At 37.5% G+C, this 25,510-nt stretch overlaps 1 protein-coding gene across 1 annotated transcript; it reads right to left on the reverse strand.

Moving 5' to 3' along the window:
- Positions 1 to 5,363: 5,363 nt before the first annotated feature.
- On the reverse strand, positions 5,364 to 25,481 carry ZBTB37 (zinc finger and BTB domain containing 37). The gene is made up of 4 exons (XM_032226353.1): positions 25,348 to 25,481; positions 20,910 to 21,860; positions 18,637 to 18,736; positions 5,364 to 16,771 (listed from the first exon to the last, which is right to left on the reverse strand). The coding sequence occupies exons 2-4, from the start codon at positions 21,830 to 21,832 to the stop codon at positions 16,283 to 16,285; spliced, it is 1,512 nt and encodes a 503-aa protein (XP_032082244.1). The 5' UTR covers positions 21,833 to 21,860; positions 25,348 to 25,481; the 3' UTR covers positions 5,364 to 16,282.
- Between the last annotated feature and the right edge of the window lie 29 nt (positions 25,482 to 25,510).

Below are 25,510 nucleotides of genomic sequence, written 5' to 3' on the forward strand. Positions count from 1 at the left end.
ACTCTTTAGCGGATCAACTGTTTGCTTTCCTGTTGACTTTGCTTCCCTGACTTCACCTTTGCAGATTCAGGCTATCTGCTGATATTCTGCTATAGTTATGTGTTCCTCTTTCCATTTCTTTTTTTTACTTATCCTTTTTGTCTTTCAGTTTATCAGAGAGATCTTTGTGCAACCATGCTGGTTTCTTCTTGGATTTCTTGTTTTTCTTTTTCAGTGGTATTGTGTTGGACTGGGCTTTTTTAATTATATTTTTCAGTGCTTGCCACATTTCTTGAGTTGTTTTCCCCTTTAGGATTTTTATCCATGAAATTTGCTTAGGCTCCCTCTGAGTTTGTTAGAATCAGCCCCTTTTAAAGTTTAAGACACTGGTTGGATTATATTCTATTGCTTGTATTTGCATTATATTGAATTCCAGTATGAGGTGGACACTCTCACCCAAGGTTCCAGCAACTTCAACTCCTTTTATCACTTCTTCTCTATTAGTAAGAATTAGGTCCAATATAGTATCTCCTCTAGTTCCCTCCTCTACCTTTTGGATGACAACGTTGTCAGCTAAGTTGGTTAGGAATCTGTTCGATCTCCCACTTGCTGCAGAGTTTGTCTCCCAGTTGATATCAGGGTAGTTATAGTCTCCCATTAGTACTGTGGTATGTTTCCAACATATATTTGTTAATTGATTAGAAAAGAGTTCATCTATTTCTTCTGCTTGGTTGGCTGGCTTGTAGTATATGCCCAAAGCAATCCCATTTCCTCCCCTCTTTTATGTTGACCCATATGGATTCTAGGAGGTTTTCATCCTTGGTTTTATGTACTATATTTCTGTAGAGATGTAGTGAACTTTTATATATAATGCAACTCCACCTCCTCTTTTGTTAGGTTTGATTCTTTTGAATAGTTTGTATTACATGTAGCTCATCCTGATGAGTTACAGTAGATTGAGTATGAGGAATTATCATCTTCTGACTATAAAACAAGAATAGAAATACGCCAGAAGGTTTATTACCTTGGGAGGGGAAACAATAGGAACTTCCATGAATGAACAATAAATCTTTGGCAGAATCTTCAAGATGAATTTTCTCTGTTAAAAGACAGCAAATAAAAAAATATGCTCCACCTTTGAGTATTAAACCATTTAATTCTCAAACCACTCACATGCATAACATTTCTTTTATACAGTGTTAAAGAGGAAGATGTATTTGTTTTAAAATACAAACAGAAGTTCAAGTATACACTTATAGAAATTTTCAGAATTCTAACCAAGTTGCTAACTTCTCATTCACATTTTAAAGCTGTTTGATAAGAGCTTTTTTTTGTTGCTAGACTGCTTTAAAAGGAGTTTTATGCAAGCATTTATCTTCACTATTATAATTTACCTTCTTCTACCTACATCAAAAGGAACACCTACAAAATCATTACCATCTAGCTTCCCTTTTATTCTCCCTCCACGTGCTTAAGGATCAGCGGGACAATAAGAGGGTGCATAGGCTTGGAAAATGAGGATTAAAAATAAATTGGGCAGTTCTCTTGTCAACATTTGCAAACAGCTGGATCCCTTTTGAGCCTGTTGCAAAATAATACATTGAAATTGGTAATTCAAAGCAATGAAAATCAACCCAAAAGAATATACAGCAAGAAGTCTCAATACTCCAACAGAAAAGTAAATATAATCCATCTATTTCAAGTTCATAGAGGGTATCGTATGCGGAACGATTTTGTTTTAAAAAGGAAAGCAGAAACAAAACCCAGCTAGCAGAGGTGAATGCTAAGAGTGAACGAGTATGGATGAGTGACAATAGCTCCCAACCCCCAAACAGACTTGAACCACTCTTTTCTCAAATTCTTACAAATCCCATTAAAACCAGGAGCACAACCCTATCGCTCCCTTTATGAAAATTACCTAGTATCTGTGCAATCCAACCATTCCACTTTCGTTTCCATTTGATGTGGCCAAAAGATAGAATATCTCTACCACACAGGCAGTCAGTCAGGTTAGCAGGGCAAATAGCAATAGCAATAGCAGTTAGACTGATATACCGCTTCATAGGGCTTTTAGCCCTCTCTAAGCGGTTTACAGAGTCAGCATATTGCCCCCAACAACAATCCGGGTCCTCATTTTACCCACCTCGGAAGGATGGAAGGCTGAGTCAACCCTGAGCCGGTGAGATTTGAACAGCCAAACTGCAGAACTGCAGTCAGCTGAAGTGCTGCACTCTAACAACTGCGCCAGCTCGGCTCTTCAACTGAACTACTACCCAGTACAGGCCCAGCTTTCAGTCTGCCACCTTGAAAGCCCCTCTTTCCAACTCCAATACATTACAAGGTGAACTTGTTTGAGGCAAAGATGTTTGCAAGAAAATCTAAAACTGACATGATTTCAATACAATTTAATCTGATGAGAGTTCAGCCCATTTTATTGCTGAGGTTCTGTATATTACAAACCTTAATCTTTTGCAAAATCTGTTGCATTTTCTTATGGCTCTGTAGCTTTCCAAAAACTTGACTTGATTCAGAAACACAGCCCATTTCAATAAGCAAAAACTATCCTATTTCACAAGCAACTGTGCATGCCAACCTTCCAAATATTATATATCTGAATTAAAATGTGGGATGCATACATAGCATTTTGCTTTCATAGTCTTGAGTGCAGAAGTACTGATAAAGAAAAGTGAGCATATATAATACTTTCACCTCCTGGAATGCAGAAAGTACTAGGGCAGTCCAAAGGGTTAAAAAAATGTTTTCAACTTGCACAGTTGTGCAAATTGAACAGCTCTTTTGAAAGCTGTTCCCAATTGTCTGCCTATGCAGAAATATGCACAACAAGCAACACTTTGTTGGGACTCCCAGTGAAGTAGTTAGGGATGCTCACAGAGAGACAGCTGGGAACAGCCTTCCAAGAGATGCAGAGCTGTTCAAACCTCCAAGGAGAGGTAAGGTCGTTTGTGCTAGTCAGGGCTGCAAAAAAACCCTCTTCTAATTGCTCTGCACCATGATAATCAGTGCTATCTATTTTCCACCTAAGACAATTCTCCTGTATATAATAGCTAACAATATCCATATAATTTAAAGTGCTTGTGGGAAAAAGAAGGGGCAAGGAGAAATTAAAATAACATACTTAAAGTGCCATACTACATTTAAAAGCTGGCTTGCAGGAAATAATAGCAAAAAAGTGTAATAATGAAATGGATTCTTGAAATAATGCAGACAATGCCTGCTGCTGTCAAATGTACAATGCTTTCTTTCTCTTTATATATTATGCATGTGCTAAGCTGCGAGCAGGCTCCCCAAACCTCTTAGGAGTTTGGGTTCACAGTGAGATCAGGGATTGCAAGTTTCACCCGTGTAACATCTGGCATTGATCACTGAGCAAGCTTCTTATGGCTTGCTGCAGTGACTTTCCTCAAACTTTTCAGATTAATTACACAGTTTACAGTCTGAAGCTTCATATGAGCTTTTCGTCCTGGAAAGCCTGGCCCAAATACTGTTGAGTATGGGAAGAAGAATTAGTATTTGCCAAGAGCCACAAGGGAGGGATAGACAAAATTCATTCTTAAATAGGTTCCACCACAAAACCGCGGACGACAAAATCGCGGTCGACGAAAGCGCACATTTGATGTCATCACAGCGCGACAAAAACATTGCGCTGTGATCGAAAAATGTAAAAATAAAGCGAAAACCTTACCCTAACCCCCCCAAACATAACCCTAAACCTAACCCTAAATCTAACCCTAAACCTAACCATTAACCTAACGCTAAACCTAACGCTAACCCTTAACCTAACGCTAAACGTAACCCTAACGCTCTAAACCTAACCCTAACCCTTAACCTAACCCTAACCCTAAACCTAACCCTTACCTTTATGTGAATCGGCTTGCTTTAATTTTATTTTTATTTCAATTTTTAATTTTTTTCGTCGCGCTGTGATGACGTCAAATGCGCGCTTTCGTTGATCGCGCTTTTGTGGACCGCGGTTTTGACGGGTCACGCTCAAATATTGTAAAACATGCCCTCTCCCCAAAGCACTGACAACCTCTCCATGGAAAGAGAAACGGAGAGATGGCAAGATACTTGTAGACACTTAATTCAACATACAGTGATTTGCAGTCAAGGTAGTTAAAAAAGCATAGTCCTTGAAAATCTACATTAGATATGCGTGGTCAACAGCTATAAACAAGAATGTAGTTAGTTATATAAAAACCAAGTGGTAAGATAAGTAGCACCAGAGAAAGAGGCACGGAAATTTTTGCTGAAATTCCACAGCATTCTCTTCCTGAGCAGTCTACAATTCCAATACCCAGTGGCTGCAAGGGGAACAACACTAATTTCAATGTTTCTTCAAGCTATATTTCCTGAGGATAGGAGATGTTCTTCAAAATAGACCACTGACACACAAGCCAGTGCTACCACTGCTCCCCAGTTAAATAGATCAATTTCGCCTTCCTCTAGAACAATCTCTCCCATGTGTCGCTGCTATTAAAAGGGGACTCCATGTATAATGTAGAGCAGGAGTGTCAAACTCAAGGGGTGCTTAGATCTGGCCTACGGGACCGCCCTGGAAACAGCAAAGGACCGGCCTGTAGTGTCTCTGCCAGTGAAAAGAGCACTTGGGAGAGCTGCATGATGCATTCCAGGACTCAGTTTTCTCTGGCAGAGGGTTGCAGGAGGCCATCGCAGACGGAAACAGAGCTCATAAGGACCATGCTTGGCCTTGCCGGGCTCCATTTTCACTGGCAGAAGGCTGCAGGAGTCCAGCGCAGCCAGAAATGGACCTTGGAAGCCCCTTTTCACTGGCAGAGCACTTGGGCCATCACAGGTGCCCCCGAGGCAAGTAACATCGAGCTGGCCATGCTCACCCCAGGCCCCCCCCCAAGGTAAAACACATCCCTGATCCGGCCCTTAATGAAATTGAGTTTGACACCCCTGATGTTGAGGAAAAGAAAGTATATTTCATTATTATGGATTATAGGATAAGAATAACTGGAAGTCACTGGTCTGATGGGAACAGAATGAGTTATAAATCATCAACACACACACGCACACACAATGCATCAGTTTTAAATATACAGAAAATACTTTTTTAAATGATCCCCATATAGTATAAGTAGTCATAAGTGGTTCTCATTTATCTATTTCTTTGGGGCTTCTATAGAACTTTCCACTCAGCTACACTGTGCTTCTCTATTTCCTTTGAAGACCTTACCATTGTTTTATCTTGATTGTCAGTTGTGGTTATTATTGATTTAGCAAACAGAATGCCATCTCCAAGTTTCATTCTAAAATTTAGTTCTATTAATGTACAAAATAATTATTTGTTTCCATTATCTCACAGAAAACATCATCACTACGTGCTGTAGTTCATTCTAATGCATGTATGTTTGAATCATCATTCTTGACATACTTAACTAATATTTTTCTAATAACGAAGTAAAAAATACACAATCTCCTTTGAGTTCTATTTCCCTACAAGCCTGTCATTATAATTCCCTTGGCATCAATATATAAGTAGTTTGCCATTGCCTTCTTCCCAGTCTGATCCACAGCTTTAGGAATTCTGATAATCTCCCATCCAAGCATTAATTGGATCTCTTTCAAAACTGACCCAGCTTGGCTTTTTCAATATCTGTTAAGTGACCAAGAGCTGCCACAGGCTGAGAGGAGGCTGATAATAAAAAGAATCGCATTTGATTCATTGTAATGAAGAAACATTGCCAGTAAATCCATTCACAAGCTCAGTTCAGACAAAAGGAATGCAATTTCTGTCATGTTTAATTTGATGGGAGGAAGCCAGCAGGAGCAAAATAAAAAGGGACAATGCTTTCTCAGCCTAATTTCCTAGCACAATAAGATAACACATACTTTCTATTTCCTATTTAAGCAGATCTGTCATATTGTTTTGACTCTCCAGTCGTGCAATTACATTCAAGTACAGCGTAAGAAAAGGAACTCCACTGAGCTTACTCAGCAATTAAAGCAGGTTTTCCTAGCCTCAGTTTCAGATACCTCATTAATCCAAAAGGCTAGGGGCTTCCAACGAACAACATGATTCACATTTAGTTTCCCCACTTTTCTCTACTGAATGTTAATGCAATGAACAAAGGACAAGGCAGCTGTTTGACATTATAGCCAAGGTGGCTCATAGAATTGATGCACAAGTGCAAGGAGCATAATATCCTATTGTACAGATCCTTAAAATGGTGGTTTTCAATCCCCCCCCCTTTCAAGGATCCCTTTTGACGCCAACTTGCTTACCACAAACATGGGAGCTTCTCTCGTGAAAACTATACAACAGAGATCCAGACTGGGAGCGCAACGGGAGAAAGATTCCTTCCCATAACCAGGACTCAGTCTAAATTTCTCCATGGTCTCCACAGTCTTTTGTCTTTCTAGAATATGGCAACTAATTAAAACACGGGTAATGTCTGTTTGAAAAAAAATCTGCAAGTGCCTATAAAGAGTGTGATTAAAAAATATGCATTGCCATCTATATTTCAATATTAGAAACGCCCCTCTCTATCTATACCACAGCAAATGGAACAAAAAGTACACTTCTATTCCGCATGTATTTGTCTTGACAACTTTGCTTTTGCTTCCAAAGAATGTGAATATAAGAATGTGAATATAAGAATGCATGAAGATCAGGCAGGGATGTTCAAATGCCCAGAGTAACTGGGAACATAAGAATCAATCGTATGTTAAGTCGGTTGGGCCACCTCGCCTAGTAGGTTCTTAAGTACAGGTCATTTAGTAAGTTTTTCTGCTGGAGACTGTGCAAGCGAAGCATTTCTGAAATATGAACTTGACATCTTAAGGTACAAGATTCTTACGTGAAAATTAGGCATAATTGTGACAAAATGAACCAGTTCCCTTCTGCATTAAAAAAACATTGCAGCATCTATGGAAGGGAAAGAATTTTCACTGTGCTTTTAATATTCCGGAAGCAATTGTGTGTTTATTTTTAAAAAAAGAAGATTAAATAGTTTTTCAAGAAAAGTATCCACATTCCAGCTCAAAGAATCTTATTTCATATATTTGTTTTCTGCAAAGAGAAATACACTTTATTGTCATAAATTTATTTATTTTCTCATACTGAAAAACATGGAATATTGCAAATTTGTCAGTACACACGCTGTTGAATCAGGCCCATGGTGTTCAGTTTCTAAATTATACAGCACTTTCTACCTTTAACTATTAAACTGTGGAATCAAGGGTAGATTACTTAAGGAAGCAGAAATGGAAGAAAAACTGCAATTTTCTTGCAATACACTGCAATTTTAAATGCTTCGTTCAAATGTCTCAGCTTTTCATCAATAGTTAGAAAATAGTAAATTTCTGCCCCAGCAATCATTTGGCAGCATTACATTAAATTACATTAATTATTGGGAAGAGAGAAGGTCACTAAATACCCTATAATCAGTGTTAATTCTCTCATTTAAACAACCATTCACAGCAATAATTCACTAGCAATAAGACCAAAAACTCTTAGATTACATCTGCCTTCTAGGAGTTCTTGTAGATTAAAACTGTATTGGTAGTTACCTGAACTCTGATTTCTGCAAAAAGCATATACCTACCAAACAAATGGGGTTGGCACTTCAGTCACTGAATTAAAACTCCCAAGATGTGGTAAGTAAAGGATTACAGCTTCTGTTACCCTTTAAACAGAAACATTTAGCACTGTCCAATCAGCATAAATGCAGGAATGATGGATCTAAAAATTCACTGCAGATTTCTGAACAGCACAGTTAAATGTATGCCTGCATGAATCTACTGGTGCAAACTGTTCTTCAACAAAATGAAAAATGGATGCATATCTCAGGGGTATGCAGCAAACATAGCTTATATCACTGGAATAGCAGATTCAGTTAAAATGAGCAATAAATGGGGAAAACGCAAGTAGGTTAAATATGCATTAAGCAACTCATTTTATCCAAGCAATAGCTTTTTTTTCATATCTAGCTGCAACATTCTGCTAATGTTGAAACAGTTTGATAAGTGCCGCATTCAGTATTTTTTGTACCAATTTCAATATGGAACCATTTGCAGCGGTAGAGGCAAAAAGAAGCAATTTCTTTTAATTCTTCCAATGCTACCCAGAGCAGAACTGAGTGACTCTCACTGAAAGAACCCATAACTATTTACTTTCTCAGCCTCTTTACAAAGGAGGGCTGGGGAGTTATATAGTAAATAAAATAAAAAATAAATAAATACAAGAAGGAGTTACTAAATGGAATCTCAGTTTTATCTGGTTGGTATAATACAAAAAAGATATATATGCAACTGGAGGCAGTGTTTGTGTGAAAAATCTTAGACATCAATGGCAACATTTTAAAACTGTATACAAAACTCTGCATACAGATTATATGGAAGTAGTATTAAAACATTTGAACCTGTTTTTAAATAGCAGTACTGATGTGACTTGGAAATTTCTGGACATTTGATAATAAATATACTACCAGACTTACAGTATTTGACAAAGAACAGGGGAAGTCAAAGGCTGATTCCAGAATCACTCTGGCTTTAGATTTTATGGCATTTGATGACCAGTGCAAAGGTGGGTTTCTGCTGGTTTGACTCGTATCGGGCAAACCAGTAGTGGCGGTGGTGGGAGGTTCTGCATGCGCAGAAGCGTCACGCGCACGAGCTAACTGGTAGTAAAAAAAAAAAACGGAAACCCACCACTGGACCAGTGGTATCAAGTGGGGAACATATTAATTTCTGACCAATTTTTAAAAAGCTGCATATTGAGAATAAATTAATTCCATAGGCTCTAATTCACATTCACTTGCAAATCTGAGCTTGCTTTCTTTTTCAGCAGAACCCCAAATTCATTCCAGTCAAATTAGTCCGTACAGTAAGGCAAAAGGTATTTTCAAACTCTGCTAGTGGTTTTAAGCCATAGAAAGGTAATCTAGGCCATAAAGCTTGGCGGTCTACTAGTAGTTTTCATTCTCAGAACAAAAAAATCGAAAGAAATGAAAAAAATAATAATAAACAAATTAAGGACACCAATACCATGTGAGGCAAAAAATGGGGTCAGTCAATCAGCATGTCAGATGGAGACATAGCAAGCCCTATATTCCTGGAGCAAAAAGACATAAGATATTATGGGCCCACAGAGATTTTCATTTTGAAAAGCACCTGCAGAAGAGATTAAAAACACACCCATCATAATTAGCAAGTGCTGAAGAAATGGTTTCATGGGGGGGGAAGGAGAGAGAAAGTGGAAGGCACCAGTTAAAAGTTTTAAACAATCTTTGAGATTTGCAAATGGGGAATTACATTTATAAAGACCACAAAATGTTCAGAAATGTATCTGTAAATGCAGGTATACCAGAATTGGACTACAAAAATCTAGATGGCCTTTTAAAAAAAAACTGGTCAAACTTGTCAGGCAAAATAGTGCACTATCAAAACTCAGATGAGGCTTTCTCCTTTATCTGGGTAATATGGCTGCTGGCTTCCCCAGGACAAGCAGGGGCAAATTCTGATAGTACACCCTCTTTTCCCTACACATGTAATGTCCATTTCCTTCAGTTCTTCTCCACAAAATGAATCCCTGGTTTGATCATGAGAATTGTCTTAGTGCTTTATGCTGGAATGTATCTTGCTTGACAAAATTAACTGAAAATTCAGACTTCAAGCAAAGTAAAATGTTAATGAATTGTCTTGTCATTTAATTCAGGGATGTTTTTGTATTACTCCTTACAACTCCCGTTGCTTACTAACAATTTGTGTAAATATATACAGGTAGCCCTTGATTTATGACATCCAATCAGGTTTGGAATTTCTGTCACTAAGACACAAGGTCATAAAATACCCATCACATCCCTTAGTGACAATAATCCCTGAAGTTCTAGTTGCCATTGCAAATCAAATCTCACAGTCCTTAGGGAAGGAAGCTTCCTGATGGCTTCCCACGATCAAGTCAGTGGGAAAACTGACAGGAAGTTACAAGCCCCAGATGGCTCTCAAGCAAGTCAGCAGGTAAATAAGTGGCTGCTGCCAGATGGGACAGGGCATGAGGGATGTGCGTTGTGCGGTGAGGCTTGGGAGGAAGCGCAAGGGTACACAGGAGTGATGTGAAATGTGGTGAGGTTCAGTGAAAGTATGCAAGAATTGGGGAGGGTGGGATTTGACTAGCATGCCGCAAGCCCAGAGGAAGGGTGTGGAAGGGTGTATGAGTGGGCAATGACTTGCGATTTTCCCTGCCAGCTTTCCCATTGATTTTCTGGGGAAACCAGCAGGGAAGATAGCAAATGGTGATCATGTGATTGTGGAGCACTGCAACCAATCGTAAGTGTAAGCCAGCTGCCAAGTGCCCAGATCAGGATCACATGACTGGGGAGGGTGTTGGAATGGGAGGAACTCTGAGGACTGGTCATAGCCATCAATCAATCAATGTCATTGTGACTTTGAATGATCACTAATTATATGAGACTGCCTGTATGGGGAAAACATGACTTAAATGGCAAGTAATGGCATAAATAAACAGGTTTTCCATACGGACATGCCTACGGAATATAACATGACGCATAATCTTATAATATTGAGCACATTTTTGTTCCCTGGTTGTGACATTCTACAAGGTTCTAAATCTAATCCAGCAATCTGTTTTATTTCCTATAATTGACATATAGAATTCTATATCACAAGATGCAGAGGCAGACATTAACAGATTTATTTAAAAGGATTAGGCAAATTAAAAGGAATATAACTGTCAATACAGAACCCATTTGCCAATACGTCTCAATGAAACATGACCCTGCATATATAAAAGGCAGCACACCTTCACATCGGAAGTGTTAAAAAGGACATTCCCCAAAACATCAGCCTGCTATTGCAAGAAACAACATGCTGAATTCTCAAAACTTTTGGCCTGATCCAACAATGGCTCAATTTATATACCTACAAAAGTTGATCTTCAGTACTCAATTTGCAATTCCAAACTTGGCTTCCAGACACATATGTCCACCTTCAACTAAGTATCCTCGGTCATCTTTGGTGAACTTGCTCCCTACAAAAACAAAATCCATTGCCCAAGGAAACAGAAGTATAAACATTCAAAATATTTATATCAAAGAAAATATACCCTTCAAAATTCTGGAGCACAGAAGTCACAATCAGAATGGTAGAGATAGGTTATTGTCTACTAAGAAATTTTTAAAAATGCTATATTTAATTTTAACTCCCCCTCTCAAAGGCCAATAAATTTGCAAGTGATTGACAAATAATCTAACCTTTTTATCTTAGATAATAGATTTACCTAATCTGCATATAACCTACTGGCAAAACTACGCAAGATCTCATCCTTTCAACCAGAACAGAATCCTTTAGGTCTGAATCCCGAGTCTCCTCCAAAAGAGATCAACTATAGTTCAATATAAAGCATCCTTTAATAGTTCAAGACTGCAAAACTCCAGAAAATAATTTATAAGATTCATTCAAAAAATGTGGCATAACTAGCAATTTCCAATAAGATTAGAATTTAATTCATTTGTATTCAATTTATTTCAGATATTTTCTGCTAATATATATAATTCTGATATATTTTCAGGTCTTATATTAATAAGTAGATGAATCTTTTACTAATAAGAGTTTACCTACAGTAATAAAAAGACACCTTTATGTCATTTCCAATTACAACCATATTTCCAAATTCCACTTTTCAGGCTCATTGTAATATATATTTTTAAAACTGCACCATTAAGCATCAAAAGAGGATTTTCTAGAGCAATTCTGTGTCAAATCATGGACAAGGTTTTTTTTAAAAAATAAAATTAAAGAACAAGTAAAGCTTATGAAATATAAAACTCACTTCAGTTTAGAAAAACTGAACATTAGAAATTGAATACATCAGAAGTAAAACTCATAAAATCTAAAATTATTGGCAAGAAATGTTTTCAAATTCAGAGATTAAGCTCTCTTCTGACGAAAAATTCTGTATTCTTAAAAAAAATACAGGCTTACTGATCAACCTTTTCAGACATGACATGGTTGTATCCTGAGTTCATGTGGATTTCTGAATATAAGTTGGAGTCTCACCAATATTTGAAAAAGCATCTCTTATGCTCAAGGAGAAAAGCAATGCAATTGTTTAGATTCTTTTTCCTCTTTTTTTGTTCTATGTTTGTTTACACTAGCTATTTTAAAGGAAATCAGGCCATTCAGACATGCAGTGCAATGATGTGTGTTAAGAATTATATTAATTTTACTCTATTGCTTTTGATAAGATTAATGCATAGCAGCAGACACAGGAAGATAATGGCAAAATTTCACATTGAAGATTCATTCTGCAAGTGCAGGGCAATGAAATGATCCTTTCCTTCTAATACTCTGTCGTTCTTTGAAAGACAAGAGGTAAAGGTAAGTTCAACCTACCAAGTCTCATTAAAAAATGAGATAAATTACTCACTACAGACAGAGGTAATGAGGTATAATATTAAATAATTTTACTTCCCTTCCCTTTTGAGTCACATTAGGAATCAATTTAGCACAGATGAAAAATGTCCAGATGCACTGAATAAAAAAATAGGTCACCAACACATCTACACTACGGAATCTAGATAATAATCCTTTGAGCTTGGATGGCAATTTATCCAATGCCTAACGTCTCCAACAATGATGTCTTAAAGCTCATTTCCAAACTTGCCTTTAAGGTTAAAGCACTGAATACAAAAATTCCAGCACAAGTAAATGTTTCATTGCAGAACAAAAAACAGGAAGCCTTCCCACAGGTTTGCTTCAATTCTGCCTAATGCAAACACTTTATTTGCCAATTTTGTTCAAACACTACTAGCATTTTTTGAAAATGAACACTTTCCATTTTGTAACCACAAAGCATAATAGTCTGAAACAAGTTTAAGTATTGAAACAGGCTTTGCGAGTTTATGCGCTATCAGTTCATAACTTATTTGTATAAATAGCACATTGTTTAGAATAACTAAAAAAAGAACACTCAAGGTAGAATCTGAGGAAACAATAAGATCTCAAGACACAATCAAGCAGTTCAATAGTTTTCTTTCGGCTCCAGCCGCATCAACACCATGGGTTTCCACATAAATGGTCAAACGAAGTTAAGATTCTTTCCTAAGTGACCCCATTGCCCATTCTAGCAATTATATTCTGCCACCTGGCAGGGCAGAAGAACAGTTGTCAATAGATGCAATGCCTTAATATTTGGCACGATTTGGATTGTATGAATCATAACAACCTGCATGTATTCCTTCAAGGCATCTTAACTCTTTAAAGAGTTTCAGGCTCTTTAAGAACACAAGAAAACCCACCCTTCTTTCTAGCTTCTCCAGTAATACACATTTATGAGGATTTCTTGATTACACTACAAATGTACTCTCTGAATAAAGCCACAGAGCTCAGGATATTTTGGGAGCTCTTATATTTTGTGAAGCCACAGATCAAGGTCATTTTCTACATGTACACACACATGCACCCTCACACACACACACACACACACACACACACACACACACACAAATTGAATCATGGTCTCATTGGACACCATGATGAGGTAATATTATCTGAACATAAACCCATAGTTAACTGTAATTATGGTTTGTTGAAATAAATCAACCTTCACAAGCTGTGATTTGAATTTGTCTGCTTCAAAGAATGCATCATACCCAAGGTTCACATTTTTCTGGGTCCAGCTTTCAAAATCAACTGTGTTGCTTATAAAAAGGAAATAAAAGTTTCCCAACTCCTCCGGGCATATTGAAAGAAAGGACTGGGAAGATTGCTGGCACACGCCTCTTACGGGCTTTTTTCTCATAATGTAGCCTTCTGTATGAATAAGCTGACTGGATAACTATAAACCCAGTTCAAAAGAAGAACAGGCAAGAATATTGGCTCATTTGCATGCAAGTAAAAATGACATCTTTCAATGGCTGCAACTAAAAGCACATTTCACAAGCTTTGTTTTTCTTTTAAAATGAAGCCTGGGCCAAGAGGCAAGAAATTCTCAATGATTCTGGCCAGGCTAAATAAAGAGGAGTTTTACCAGCAAGCAGGTAAGTGACTGATGACATAATCCTGGATTACTTGATCACTCCTCTGTTCACAGTATCAAGTCCAAAAGGAACTCACAGCTCTGTAAATGCCACATTCAACAATCCATTACAACTCTTCGCCCTCTTTAATATGTATGGATTTTTGCTGCATTCTGCTTTGGAGGAAATTCTTATATAGAAATGCTACACCGTCATCAATTCAGCAAAGAAATATTCCCATTATAATTATATATTTATATATATTTATATATATATATTTATATCATACTTGTAGATAAATAAATGTATGCCTTACAAGTTTGGTAACATTTTTAAAATTCTATTCTTAAATGCTTTAAAAACTTTGTTATAAACTAACTAGAAATATTTTCCAATTCTTTTTAATGTAAATTGTCTCTTTTTGGTAGATTTGAAAGTTATGATTAAAGCAGCATATAGATAGATATATTTACATCTATTATCCTCCCTACTTCATCTAGAAGAATAGTGTGTGGGTGGCTTTGGAAGAATCTCGTCAAACTCTTAAAACAAGTATGAGTTAATCTTTTCAATGACTTTTGAATCTGTATCTTTGTGATCACAAAGAAAAAAATCACTGCTTGCTTTATCATGAATTGGGGAATGGAACAAATTCCTCAGTTAACATAAAAAAAGAAATGCAAACATAGGGAGGAAAGGGGAGAGCATCGAACAATTTTCATTCTTCCTGTGAGCATAATCAAGAATTTCATTTTTAGAAGCAAGAAATGTGTGGCATAAGAAGGCAAGATCGGTGAAATATTAATATTATACAAATCTAAGCATGTTCACCAAGAAGCTGTTTCTTCCTTTACCATAATATTATAATTCCTATCTCTATTCATTTCGTGGCTCCACCATATCTCAAGCTTTCTCCTATAAGTTTTGCTTCGGCCATTTTAACTCCATATAATCTATAATATTAGGATTATGCCAACTCTTCACCTTTATTCTACAGCATTGCTACTAAATACCAACACAGAACTTATTTTGCAAATATAAGACACTTATTTGAAATATTTGCTCTCCTGCACATGTATCCTTTTAATTATAAACAGAATATTAAGAAACATGAGGTGCATATTTGCTGGATTTGGCAGAGAGAGAAAAAGAGATCTCCTCAACTTCATATGTGAAATATTATAGAAGTGTAAAGGAAAAGTTTTCATTGCTTACAGGAAATGGGAGCTTTTACCCTACTGAATTGTAAGAGTATGTTTTTTGCATGTTTTTCATATAAAAATATCAAACAGGGAAACAAACACAAACCAGGATTTCTTCTCCCACCAAGATCCATCTATTTTGATATACAAATATTGCTGTTTCATTAGATCAAGTCCATGGGAGGCAAAGGATGACCTTTGGAAAAAGCCACTGTTTTAAAAATTCATAACTAGAAATCTACTTTTCAGTTTTTGCAACACACAGAATAAGCAAGAATTGTGACGTGGTCTGCACTACCCATATTTCACAACTGAAAATATTCATTCAAACACGGCAGAACCTCATACTGTAGTTACTGCCTTCTTTTTCAGTAGCTTAATTACTTAAATATTGTGTAATCTTTAAAATACTGCTCAAAAAATTGCTAGCCTTATAACAAACAGGCAAGGCCACACATGTTGAAATGGCAAGCCCCCTCCCCCTAATAAAAGCCCTTAGGTAATGGGTCAATTTTTTAAAAAGATACATCAAATGAAAATGAGATAAACTACACTTAGGCATGGTTGGTTATAGTACAACAGCCATTGTTCTCGAAAAAGAATTACCTGGGAAATAAGAGTGGGGCACAGAACAACAAAAACCAATTCCTGACCCCGTGTATCTTATGGAGGAGGTATAATGATTTTGATAAAATACAGATGCTGATGCTCTGCATACACATAGCTAGAACTCTGCAGCCCTTAGGACCACAGGATCTGTTGCCCAGAAATGAGAAAAATCTATTTCTCCTTGTTCACTACTGAATACTTAAAAAAAAAAAAGCCCACCCCTCCGAAGTTGTTAATCCCTGAATCAGAGGTTAGTTGACCCAGTTTTTGTTTTTTTTCCTTTCCAAGGAGATGGAGAAAAATAAGGGAAACCATAAGCACTTTAGTTACAGTACTGTATCTTTTCTGTTTTGGCAACCTCTCTCGGGAGTGTCTTCGTCCAGTGGTAACATTGCACAACCAGCTACAGGAGCTCACCATCCCAGTGGGGCTTGCTTATCCTACAGAAGATCCACTGGGCCTCTGGTCTCAATCTGGCCCAGTAGTTGATACAGATCCCTGTGCACTTTCCCCAGCCAGACCAGCTTCTTCCCGAAGAGGAGACTCTTCCTCAGCTTGGCCTCTGGAGGTGACCGTGGTCTCTGGAGAGATGCTGTGAGATCCCTCCAGTGGCATACAGCCAGGGTGGTTCTTACGAAAGTGCTGGTTGAGGATAGCCTGGAAGGGGAAGCTCTTCCCACAGACATGGCAGTGAAAGGGCTTGTTGCCTGTATGTTTCCGGATGTGATACTCCAATTGATCCTTGCGGGTATACTTTTTGCCACACATCCGGCAAACAAAAGGGGTGATGCCCATATGAAGCCGCATGTGCCGGTCCAGACTACCCTTCTGGTTGAAGGATTTGGCACAGTAGATGCAAGTCAGACGTGGGTTGTAACGAAACCACCGTTCAGATACTTCCTGTTCACGGAGATATTCCACATAGCCGCTTACTCCAACAATAGCTGACTCCTCCGCCTAGAACAGAAACATTATGTAGAAAAATAAGGTTGGCTAAATATGATGATGGACATTAACAAGAAGGCTTAGACATATTAATGGTTGATCAGCAAAATCCAGATTTAGAAGCATTATTTCTCAGAGTATTAAAGACTAAGGCAAAACAACAAAGACTGCTATGTTTATACCTTGCCTGAAACTTCCTGGAATCGTATGGTGATCACTGCAAAAAACAAGATATACTGTAGAACTAAATGGCTTGATTGGCATGAATGTTAATGTACTATAGAAAGTTTTAATTTTTAATACTATACATGTAGTTTAAATATACATATACCAGATTTTGTTTTACATTTTAACTGTGCTTTGTGTGGGATAGTGCTTGAAGTATTCTACTTAAGCTAATTAAACAACCTGAGCAATTTTTTTAGCACAGAAAAAGTACTTTAAAGTCTATAAGAGCCTTGCATGTTCATCAGGTGGACAAAATTAAAAATGTTTAGTTTGATTCACAATAATGTGGGACTGCCCTGTTTCAGTAAACTGTCTTGTGCTTATCATCCAAATCCCTAAGATGAAATAAAAGCATTTTCTGTATTCAAATGTAGAGGGTTTTCTTATGACGGTGGGATGATTAAGGTTAAATTTCTAAAATGTGCAACACGTATGTTATAGTTTTGCTTTTAACATGTTTCTATGTGCATCCTGAGCAGAGAGTTAGGAAACAAGATAAAATTCTAAAACATAGGTAAAGGTTCCCCTTGCATATATGTGCTAGTTGTTCCTGAATTTAGGGGGTTGTGCTAATCTCCATTTCAAAGCTGAAGAGCCAGCACTGTCCGAAAACATCTCCATGGTCATGTGGCTGGCATGACTAAGAGCTGAAGGCACATGGAATGCTGCTACCTTCCTACCAAAGGTGGTTCCTATTTTTCTACTTGCATTTTTACATGCTTTCGAATTGCTAGGTTTGCAGAAGCTGGGACAAGTAACAGGAGCTCACTCCATTACGCGGCAATAGGATTTGAATCCCTGAACTGTCCGACCTTTCTGATCAACAAGCTCAGCGTTTTAGCCACTGAGCCACTGCGTCTGAAATATAAAGAGGGTATATTGCTTCCAGATACATTAGTAGAAGTCTGCTTATTGGTTCACTGATTAATAGTGTTTAGATACATATAAAAATCACATTCCTTCCCAAAATTCCTTTGACCTATTTTCTGAAGTACTCATACCCTATTATAATTAATAATAGAGTATGTCTAATTCACTACTAACCCGCCATATAACACAGTAGCAGAGTGTCTCTTTGTGTGGATTATGCACACATTGCACTAATCTACAGGTTAGTAGATAGTGACTTTTGACTCGCCAGTCTAGGACTGAAAAAATAACTGACCAAAATCACTCAATTGGGCTTCCATATGTAAGGAAAGACTAAAACAGAAGTGGTATTCAGCAAGTTCTGACCCTTTCTGGAGAACCGGTAGTGGAAATTTGGAGTAGTTTGGAGAACCGGTAAATACCACCTCTGACTGGCCCCGCCCCCATCTATTCTCTGCCGCCCGAGTCCCAGCTGATTGGGAGGAAATTGAGATTTTATAGTATCCTTCCTCTGTCATGTCCACCAAGTCACGCTCACCAAGTGATGTCCACAGAACCGGTAGTAAAAAATGTTGAATCCCACCACTGGACCAGAACCTGAATCTTCCCATTCTTAGCACATCACCTTAATATTATCTCTTTCTCTCTTCATCTCACACACACATACACACCCCAATAACACATAAACAAATACACCAACTGCAAAGTGCTTCTCTATAGCTACTCTTATAAAACATCAGCATCATAATTATCATCACAGCTCACCAAGAGATACCTACCTGCGAACTGGGCTGCTTAGGTTCATCCATCCGCCATGGAGATTCACTTTTTGACCTGTACCGATCATTCACAGTAACCACACTACCCGAAGGGCTAAATCTGCAAAATGAGATTAAGAGCTATTTTGTGTAATATACAAATTCTCTAAAAAAAAGTAAGAAACAATGGAGATTCTGCTTCATCACTGATAACAGGGAGAACAGGGGTTAGATAAAATAGAAAGTAAACAGAAATAAATCAAGAAAACCCTAAAATTATAAATGGTAGCTTGAAGTTTTAATGAACCAATTTAATTTCTCAACTCAGGAAATAAGTTAACATAAGAAAAGATGGCTTTGCGTGAAACAAATTTGTCAAAATAGAAACATGAGATTATTTGTACATTGTCAGCATATGAAGTACTATTTTTTTTGTTTTTAAAGTTTTTACAGACTACTAAATGTACTGGTGCACTCTTAACTTCCAAAAGCTGTTGCATAAAATGTTAAACAAAAAGTTAGCATATCAAAATGTAACAAAAGCAGATTATATCTGATAATCAAGCCACAGACGTCACCTCCTACACAAGATCAGGCAAGGGTATTTCTTCAATATTACCTATTAGAGTTAAGAAAGAACTTTCTCCAAACAAAATGGCTTAATTCAGATTAAACTATCCTTAATCACTAAGGTGATTATAAAATAATGTTTTAGTAAATCAAGTTTAGCTTTCCAAATCATGGTTTCTAGTAATTATTGGCTGAAATGTAATAGATAAATAAATAAATATCTGAACTGGCAAATAAATTATAGCCATTGCTCCAGAGTTTCCTATACTTAGAATGCTGAGAAAAAAATAAACTCATTCAATCAAAGCAGAAAAAAATCATTGATGTTTGAGGAATCAACTAAAAGAAAAGGTTACAATTTAGTCAGACCAAGTAAGAGGCTTGAAATTTTCCTCATGAAGACTTGAAAACATGCAATTCTCTGTTTTTAAATAGAGAAAAATTCTTACAAAAGTATCTTGCTATTTTTGGCTATTACTAAAATTCTAGTTTTTAAAAGATTATAAATATAAATATATTCACATGATTTTTCACTGAATATTAGGACTTCTCACATTTTTTTTCAAAATTCACTATTCATTGTCTCTGGTAAACGCCAACTAACCATCATATCTCATTTATTTCAATATCCAGAGAATACTTTAAATAATGTTTGGCCAGAGGCAAATTAAGTCCTACTTAAAAAGCTCTATACATTTTCTTTTTAGAAGTTGAACTCTCACTATCATACTCTTAATTGGCTCTTTGTCCAGTTCACCACTTCTTCACCTGCTGAAGTTACAGACTACATCCAATTAGCTTTTTTTAATATGCTTCGTTCCACTTTGATGTTTTTAGATTATGAACAGCAGGAATTAAGTCTGAAGTATTCTAATGTTGTTTTTTTTAATTTTTAATTTTATCAATTTCATATATACATTCACAATTATTATGATCTCATAACTGTTATTAATAATATGTATTTATAACAATTTTTTCCCTACAGTTGACAATATACTTGAAAATTGCTTTCTTACCATCCCATAGATAGATCCATCTTATCTTACAACGGTCCTACTTCTTCTTCCCTCCCTCCCTCTTTCCTTCCCTCGTTTCTTCTCTCCTACTCTCCTTCCTTCCTCCTTCCTTCCCTCCCTCCTTCCCCCTTCCCTCCTTCTCTCCTTCCTTCCCTCCTTTCTTCTCTCCTTCTCTCCTTACTTTCCCCCTTCCTTCTCTCCTTCCTTCCCCCCTTCCTTCTCAACTACATTCCCTCCTTCCTTCCCTCCTTTCTTCTCTCCTTCTCTCCTTCCTTCCCTTTCTTCTCTCCTTCTCTCCTTCCTTCCCTCCCTCCTTCCTACCCCCTTTCTTCTTTCTTCTCTCCTTCCTTCCTTCCTCCTCTCCTTTCCCTTCTCTCCTTCCCCTTCCTCCCCTTTACCCTTCCCCTCTTCTTCCCATTCCTCCCCTCTTTCCTACTCTTACATTCCCTCCCATTCTTCCTCTGCCTTTCCCTTTCTCCTATTCCTCTCCTTTCTCCTCTCCTTCCTATCTTTCCTTCTACTCCTCCCTCCATCCACTCTATCCGTTGTTGTGTTTACATATTCTCCTCTTCAGGGGATGACCTGGTTCTCTTTTTTGGATTCTAATCCAAAAAAGTATTCTAATGTTTTTACAGTACCTTTGACATAGCAAATGTAGACATAGACACAGTATTAGTATTAAGAAGCAATAGTAACGTTAAATCTTACCTGTCCGTTTCAGTGCTGGTTGGCCTGGCTACTTTTGTTCCTGATGAACCCAAACTGTAACTTTCCTGTCCCACTGATCCATGTCCTGTTGTGTCAATCACCATAGCAGTGACCTCCTCAGCACTGCTCCCATCTTCTCCAGATGGCTGATTCTCTGTCCCCAGCCACTCCTCCAAGTTTTCTGTTTTGATTCGCACTGTTCCAAGGACTTTAACATCATCATCCCCCTGCCCACCATGGTCTGGGACTCCTGTCTCTACATACCATTGGCCTGCCCTATTAATCCTCAGTATGGGTTCCCGGCTTTCCACATCTGAGCTCTGCTCAATTATTTGAGGGCTTGTAGACTCCTCAGGAGGACTCAGTTCCCGAATGTCCAGAACGGTGCTAACTTGGCCCATACGGCTGCCTTTTGGAGTGCTATGATGAGGACTCAGAGAACGATTTAGAGACGGGGAAGCTCGATGAGATTCCGGGGGCCTTTCTTGATGCTTTGTTCTCGTTTGGCTCAATTCCATTTCCACTTCAGCCACATTAATTTTGAAATGAATTCCCTCCAGGATTTGTGTACATTTGTCTATAATATGTTGCATTTGTAGAAAACTAGCTGCTGTCAGGTAACTTATTATATCAGCAAGCTGGAGGCATATTCTCCCCGTGTAGCAAAAAGAAAGGAGCTGCTCAAACACAGTGGGGTTCTTGATAACAGAGATGGAGACTGTGCTCATTTCGTTGAGTGACATATGATCTCGAAAATAAGGCGAGCTAGCAGCCAGCACTACCTTGTGCGCCCTAAAGGCTTGGCCTTGCACGTTAACCACAATGTCACACAGCCGGCCCTGCATGCGGAGCTGGTTAAGATGGCTCAAAACAGAATTGCTGAAATCAGGAATCTCCAACTGAATATTCCCACTTTTCTCCATGACGGCTCCAGTTGCAGGGGGAGCAACCCTAATGACGGAAAAATACACCGCTGAATTAGAAAGAGCTTCTCCATTTCTACATGTTTTGTAATGAATGACATTTTTAAAAAAAACAAAACATTTTTTCATATCAATTTGCATGTGATTTGTGTGAATATGACACATAACATATTATTATAACAGCTATGTAGGAAAAAACACAAAATGTTGACAATTGAGCAGTAAATGCTCTTTTTTTCTGTTTCTCTTCACAATATTGCCCATTGCTCAACATTCCAAGTGCAATTAAGCTAGCTAATTAACAATGTTAATTAACAATAAAGGAGATAGGTAATGTTGCATTATAAGATAATGTTACTTATTTCATGAACTGAACTGGGATTTTAATCTGACGTCTGCCATCCTTCTCGATAATCAAAAGCTCAAATTAAATGGAAATTCCATCAAAGATTTAGGGCAAATGTAAACAATTTGGTTTATAATGTTGATAAAGGGGCCTCTCCAACCTATGCAGTGCTGTGAGGCATCTATGCAAGGATATAGCAGACTACTAATTCTCACTTATCATTATTTCATTGTGACCAATCATGGTAACATACCTTTCACTCACTAATACACATAGAATTGATACTAATAAATAAAAATTCATTGAAAATAAAACTATAGTTATTTTATATTGACGAACAGTAAAAATCTCCTTTGCGTAAACTCTGTAGTCAGCTTATATATTAGTCAAGGTGATAATTCATGCAAGAATGGTATACAGCATGTGTGCATATACTCGATATGTTTTTCAAAGTCACATAACATTACCAATAAAAACTGTATCTTCCACATGCAAATAAATTATTTAGTTTCTAGCCAGATAATGATATTCCTGGTAGTTATACTAATTCAGGGGGGGGGGGAAAAATCAGAAGACATCAAAATGGGTTTCTTTAAAAATACTGCAAGTATATATGGATATGAAAACAGCTTATGCTGACAAAACATTATGAATGTAGCAATAAATACAAGAATAAATCTTGCAAATTTATGGGTTAGTTATTTGTCAACGTCAACATAAAAAGCAGCATATTGTACCTTATTTATTGTGTATTATAAGGATGATCAGTTCATCTATATCAGGAGTGTCAAACTTGTGGCCTGCAGGATAGATGTATCACGTGCTGGCCCCGCCCCCAGTCAGTTTAGCGAAGGGGGGGAAGTCCCGATACATCATGTGACACTACCATGACGTGAGTTTGACACCCCTGATCTATATCTATGTCATATTTTTCAGACAAGAAATCTATTCCTTAGATTCACTCTTATTTAATTAATGTATGCAGCCTGTCCTTCTAATATTTATTCTGCAATGAACAAACAGAGTTGGAATTCTACTTTCACCCATGGCAAGAGGGGTTTTGATATGCTCAATGCATGAAAAAGGAGATAGAAAACATCATCCTTCTTTTATAGCATTCTTTTTATTAAGTATTCTCCATCTGCTTCTATTTTTTTCAATAGTTATTTTCCATTTTTTTATGAAAGAAAAAAAAGATTGCAGTACCATTAATCTTGTTTATTTATTTAGTGTATGGCAACATTAATCTTGGATTGGTATTCAGTTCTAAACTCAAATCTCTTATTGGAGTGACACAGGATACTCAGAATTCACTTTTAATTATGTTCCCTTACTGTAAGGTTAAAAATTATGGTAAAATATTCCATAATTTGAAAATAATTTCATGAGCTTTGAACATGGACTTTTAGACTTACACAGAATTAACAGAGCCTGATAAATGCTTTAGAATTCTTTATTTCTATTGTATTACAAAAAGAAACATTCATTAGCTGCATTTTATTTCATTAGTCTGCTACGGTATTGCAGGGACACAATAGTGAACACTTCTAGAATTACTAATAATAAAGTAATAAAACAAGTAAACCTCAATCTGAAAGCCAGACAGATATCAGCAATAATTATATGCAGACTGATATGCACAAATTATAGAAACACAATGAAAATTAGCAAGATGCGTAAAGATCTCATGAATCCACTGTAGCAATAGCGTAGATGTTGTATAGATTCTTCTGAGCAAAGTTTCTTAAAATGTACAGAATAGTTTTTCCATATTGCTCTCCTCCAGGGCTGTCAAACTCCCAGCCCTTGGGCCAGATGCATCAGACACTGGTCATGTGGATATGTCACGTGACGACGTGAGTTTGACACCTCTGCTCTAGTCTATGTATATAATCTATGAAGCCATAGACTTTAAAAAATAGAATTTTTTTTTTACCATGAAGTGATAAAGGATATTAATTATGTGGTTTTTCTAATTTTTAGGAAATATAGTTTAAATACATTACAATTCAAAATTCCAATTTTTAAAAAAGGAAATTTAAATTTTTTTTATCAAATCTTCCTTTCCCTCATATACACCTGCTCCCATATCCGGATTCCAGACCAGATCTATGTTCAGATGCCCAACAATTAAAAAAGCACAAACGAAACAACAGAATTCCATGCAGTCCAGCTTCAACTGTGGCTAATCAAATATTTTCATGAAGGCAATAAGGCTGATGCTTCATTATTCAATACCATTTACATTATTTCTACATTTATTAAAATTGTTGTTTCTGTATGAACATTTTTCTTATAAATCCATTCAAGCTACTGTAAGCAATTAATTGCATAGATTTATTTTATTCACATGCAGAATTATTATTCTGGTTTGTTCTAACCCTACTGCTAATCTGTAACTTTGGTTGGCTCTCTGTTAATTAAACAGGAAAAAATAATTCCCAACATTACAAACAATTAAGAGAAATAAACTTTTTTTTCCAGTTTCTCCCCAAAAGAAAGCAGATGATTTCTCCACACCATACATCATTTTAATGAAGTTCTACAACCTCTCTTTGCACAAATAGCGATACATGCCTTGAGAGTAAACTGCTGGATTCATTTTGGAGTATTTCCAAAGAGGCAAAAGCAGACTACGAGACCCTCCCTTCCAACTTTCTAAACCTTTCTCTCCATAGAACCCCCTAGATCCAAAGACTCCCAAAACCTGAGCAAATTGCAACGAAAGAAAAACACTTTGCTCCTAACAAAAAAAGCACCTGAAGAGGACAGTTAATTAAAATAACAAAACTGAGGGAGGGATGTATGGGTGAATAAAAAGGCAAGTACAGTGACTGCAAATTGACAGATTTCAGCGGATTTTTTGGGGGTGGGGGTGGGGGTGGGGGGAGGTCCAGAAGATTAAGGATGAGGAGGGCAGGCAACCTTGCACAGAGAAATATCTTTTAGGAGGAGCAAACTCCGTTGCTAAGATACAGAAGGGGAGAAGTGAGGCTAGAAAAAAATTTTTTTTGGGGGGGGGGACATGCAGAATCCACACCGTCCTTTTGGGAGGCACCCCGGAATGACTGTCCTCGAGTGCGCCCGAGGGTGGGAAGGAAGGAGAGAGAACAACTCTCCCGAGCTCCTTTCCCTTTCCCGAGGGGACCGAAATACATCGCCTACGTACCTCCAAGGGGGGGGTGGGACGAGCCCGAACACCCTTCCGGAAGCGAACCCCCCAGAAGAGAAACGCCCCGGAAGTACATATCCCCCCCCCCGTTTCGTCTTTCTTGATTGACTTGCTTTCCCCCCAGCCCCACTGAAACAATCTGCGCGTCAGGTAGCCACAC

The sequence above is a fragment of the Thamnophis elegans genome, chromosome 11 (genome assembly GCF_009769535.1).
Source record: "Thamnophis elegans isolate rThaEle1 chromosome 11, rThaEle1.pri, whole genome shotgun sequence".
Taxonomy (NCBI): Eukaryota; Metazoa; Chordata; class Lepidosauria; order Squamata; family Colubridae; genus Thamnophis; species Thamnophis elegans.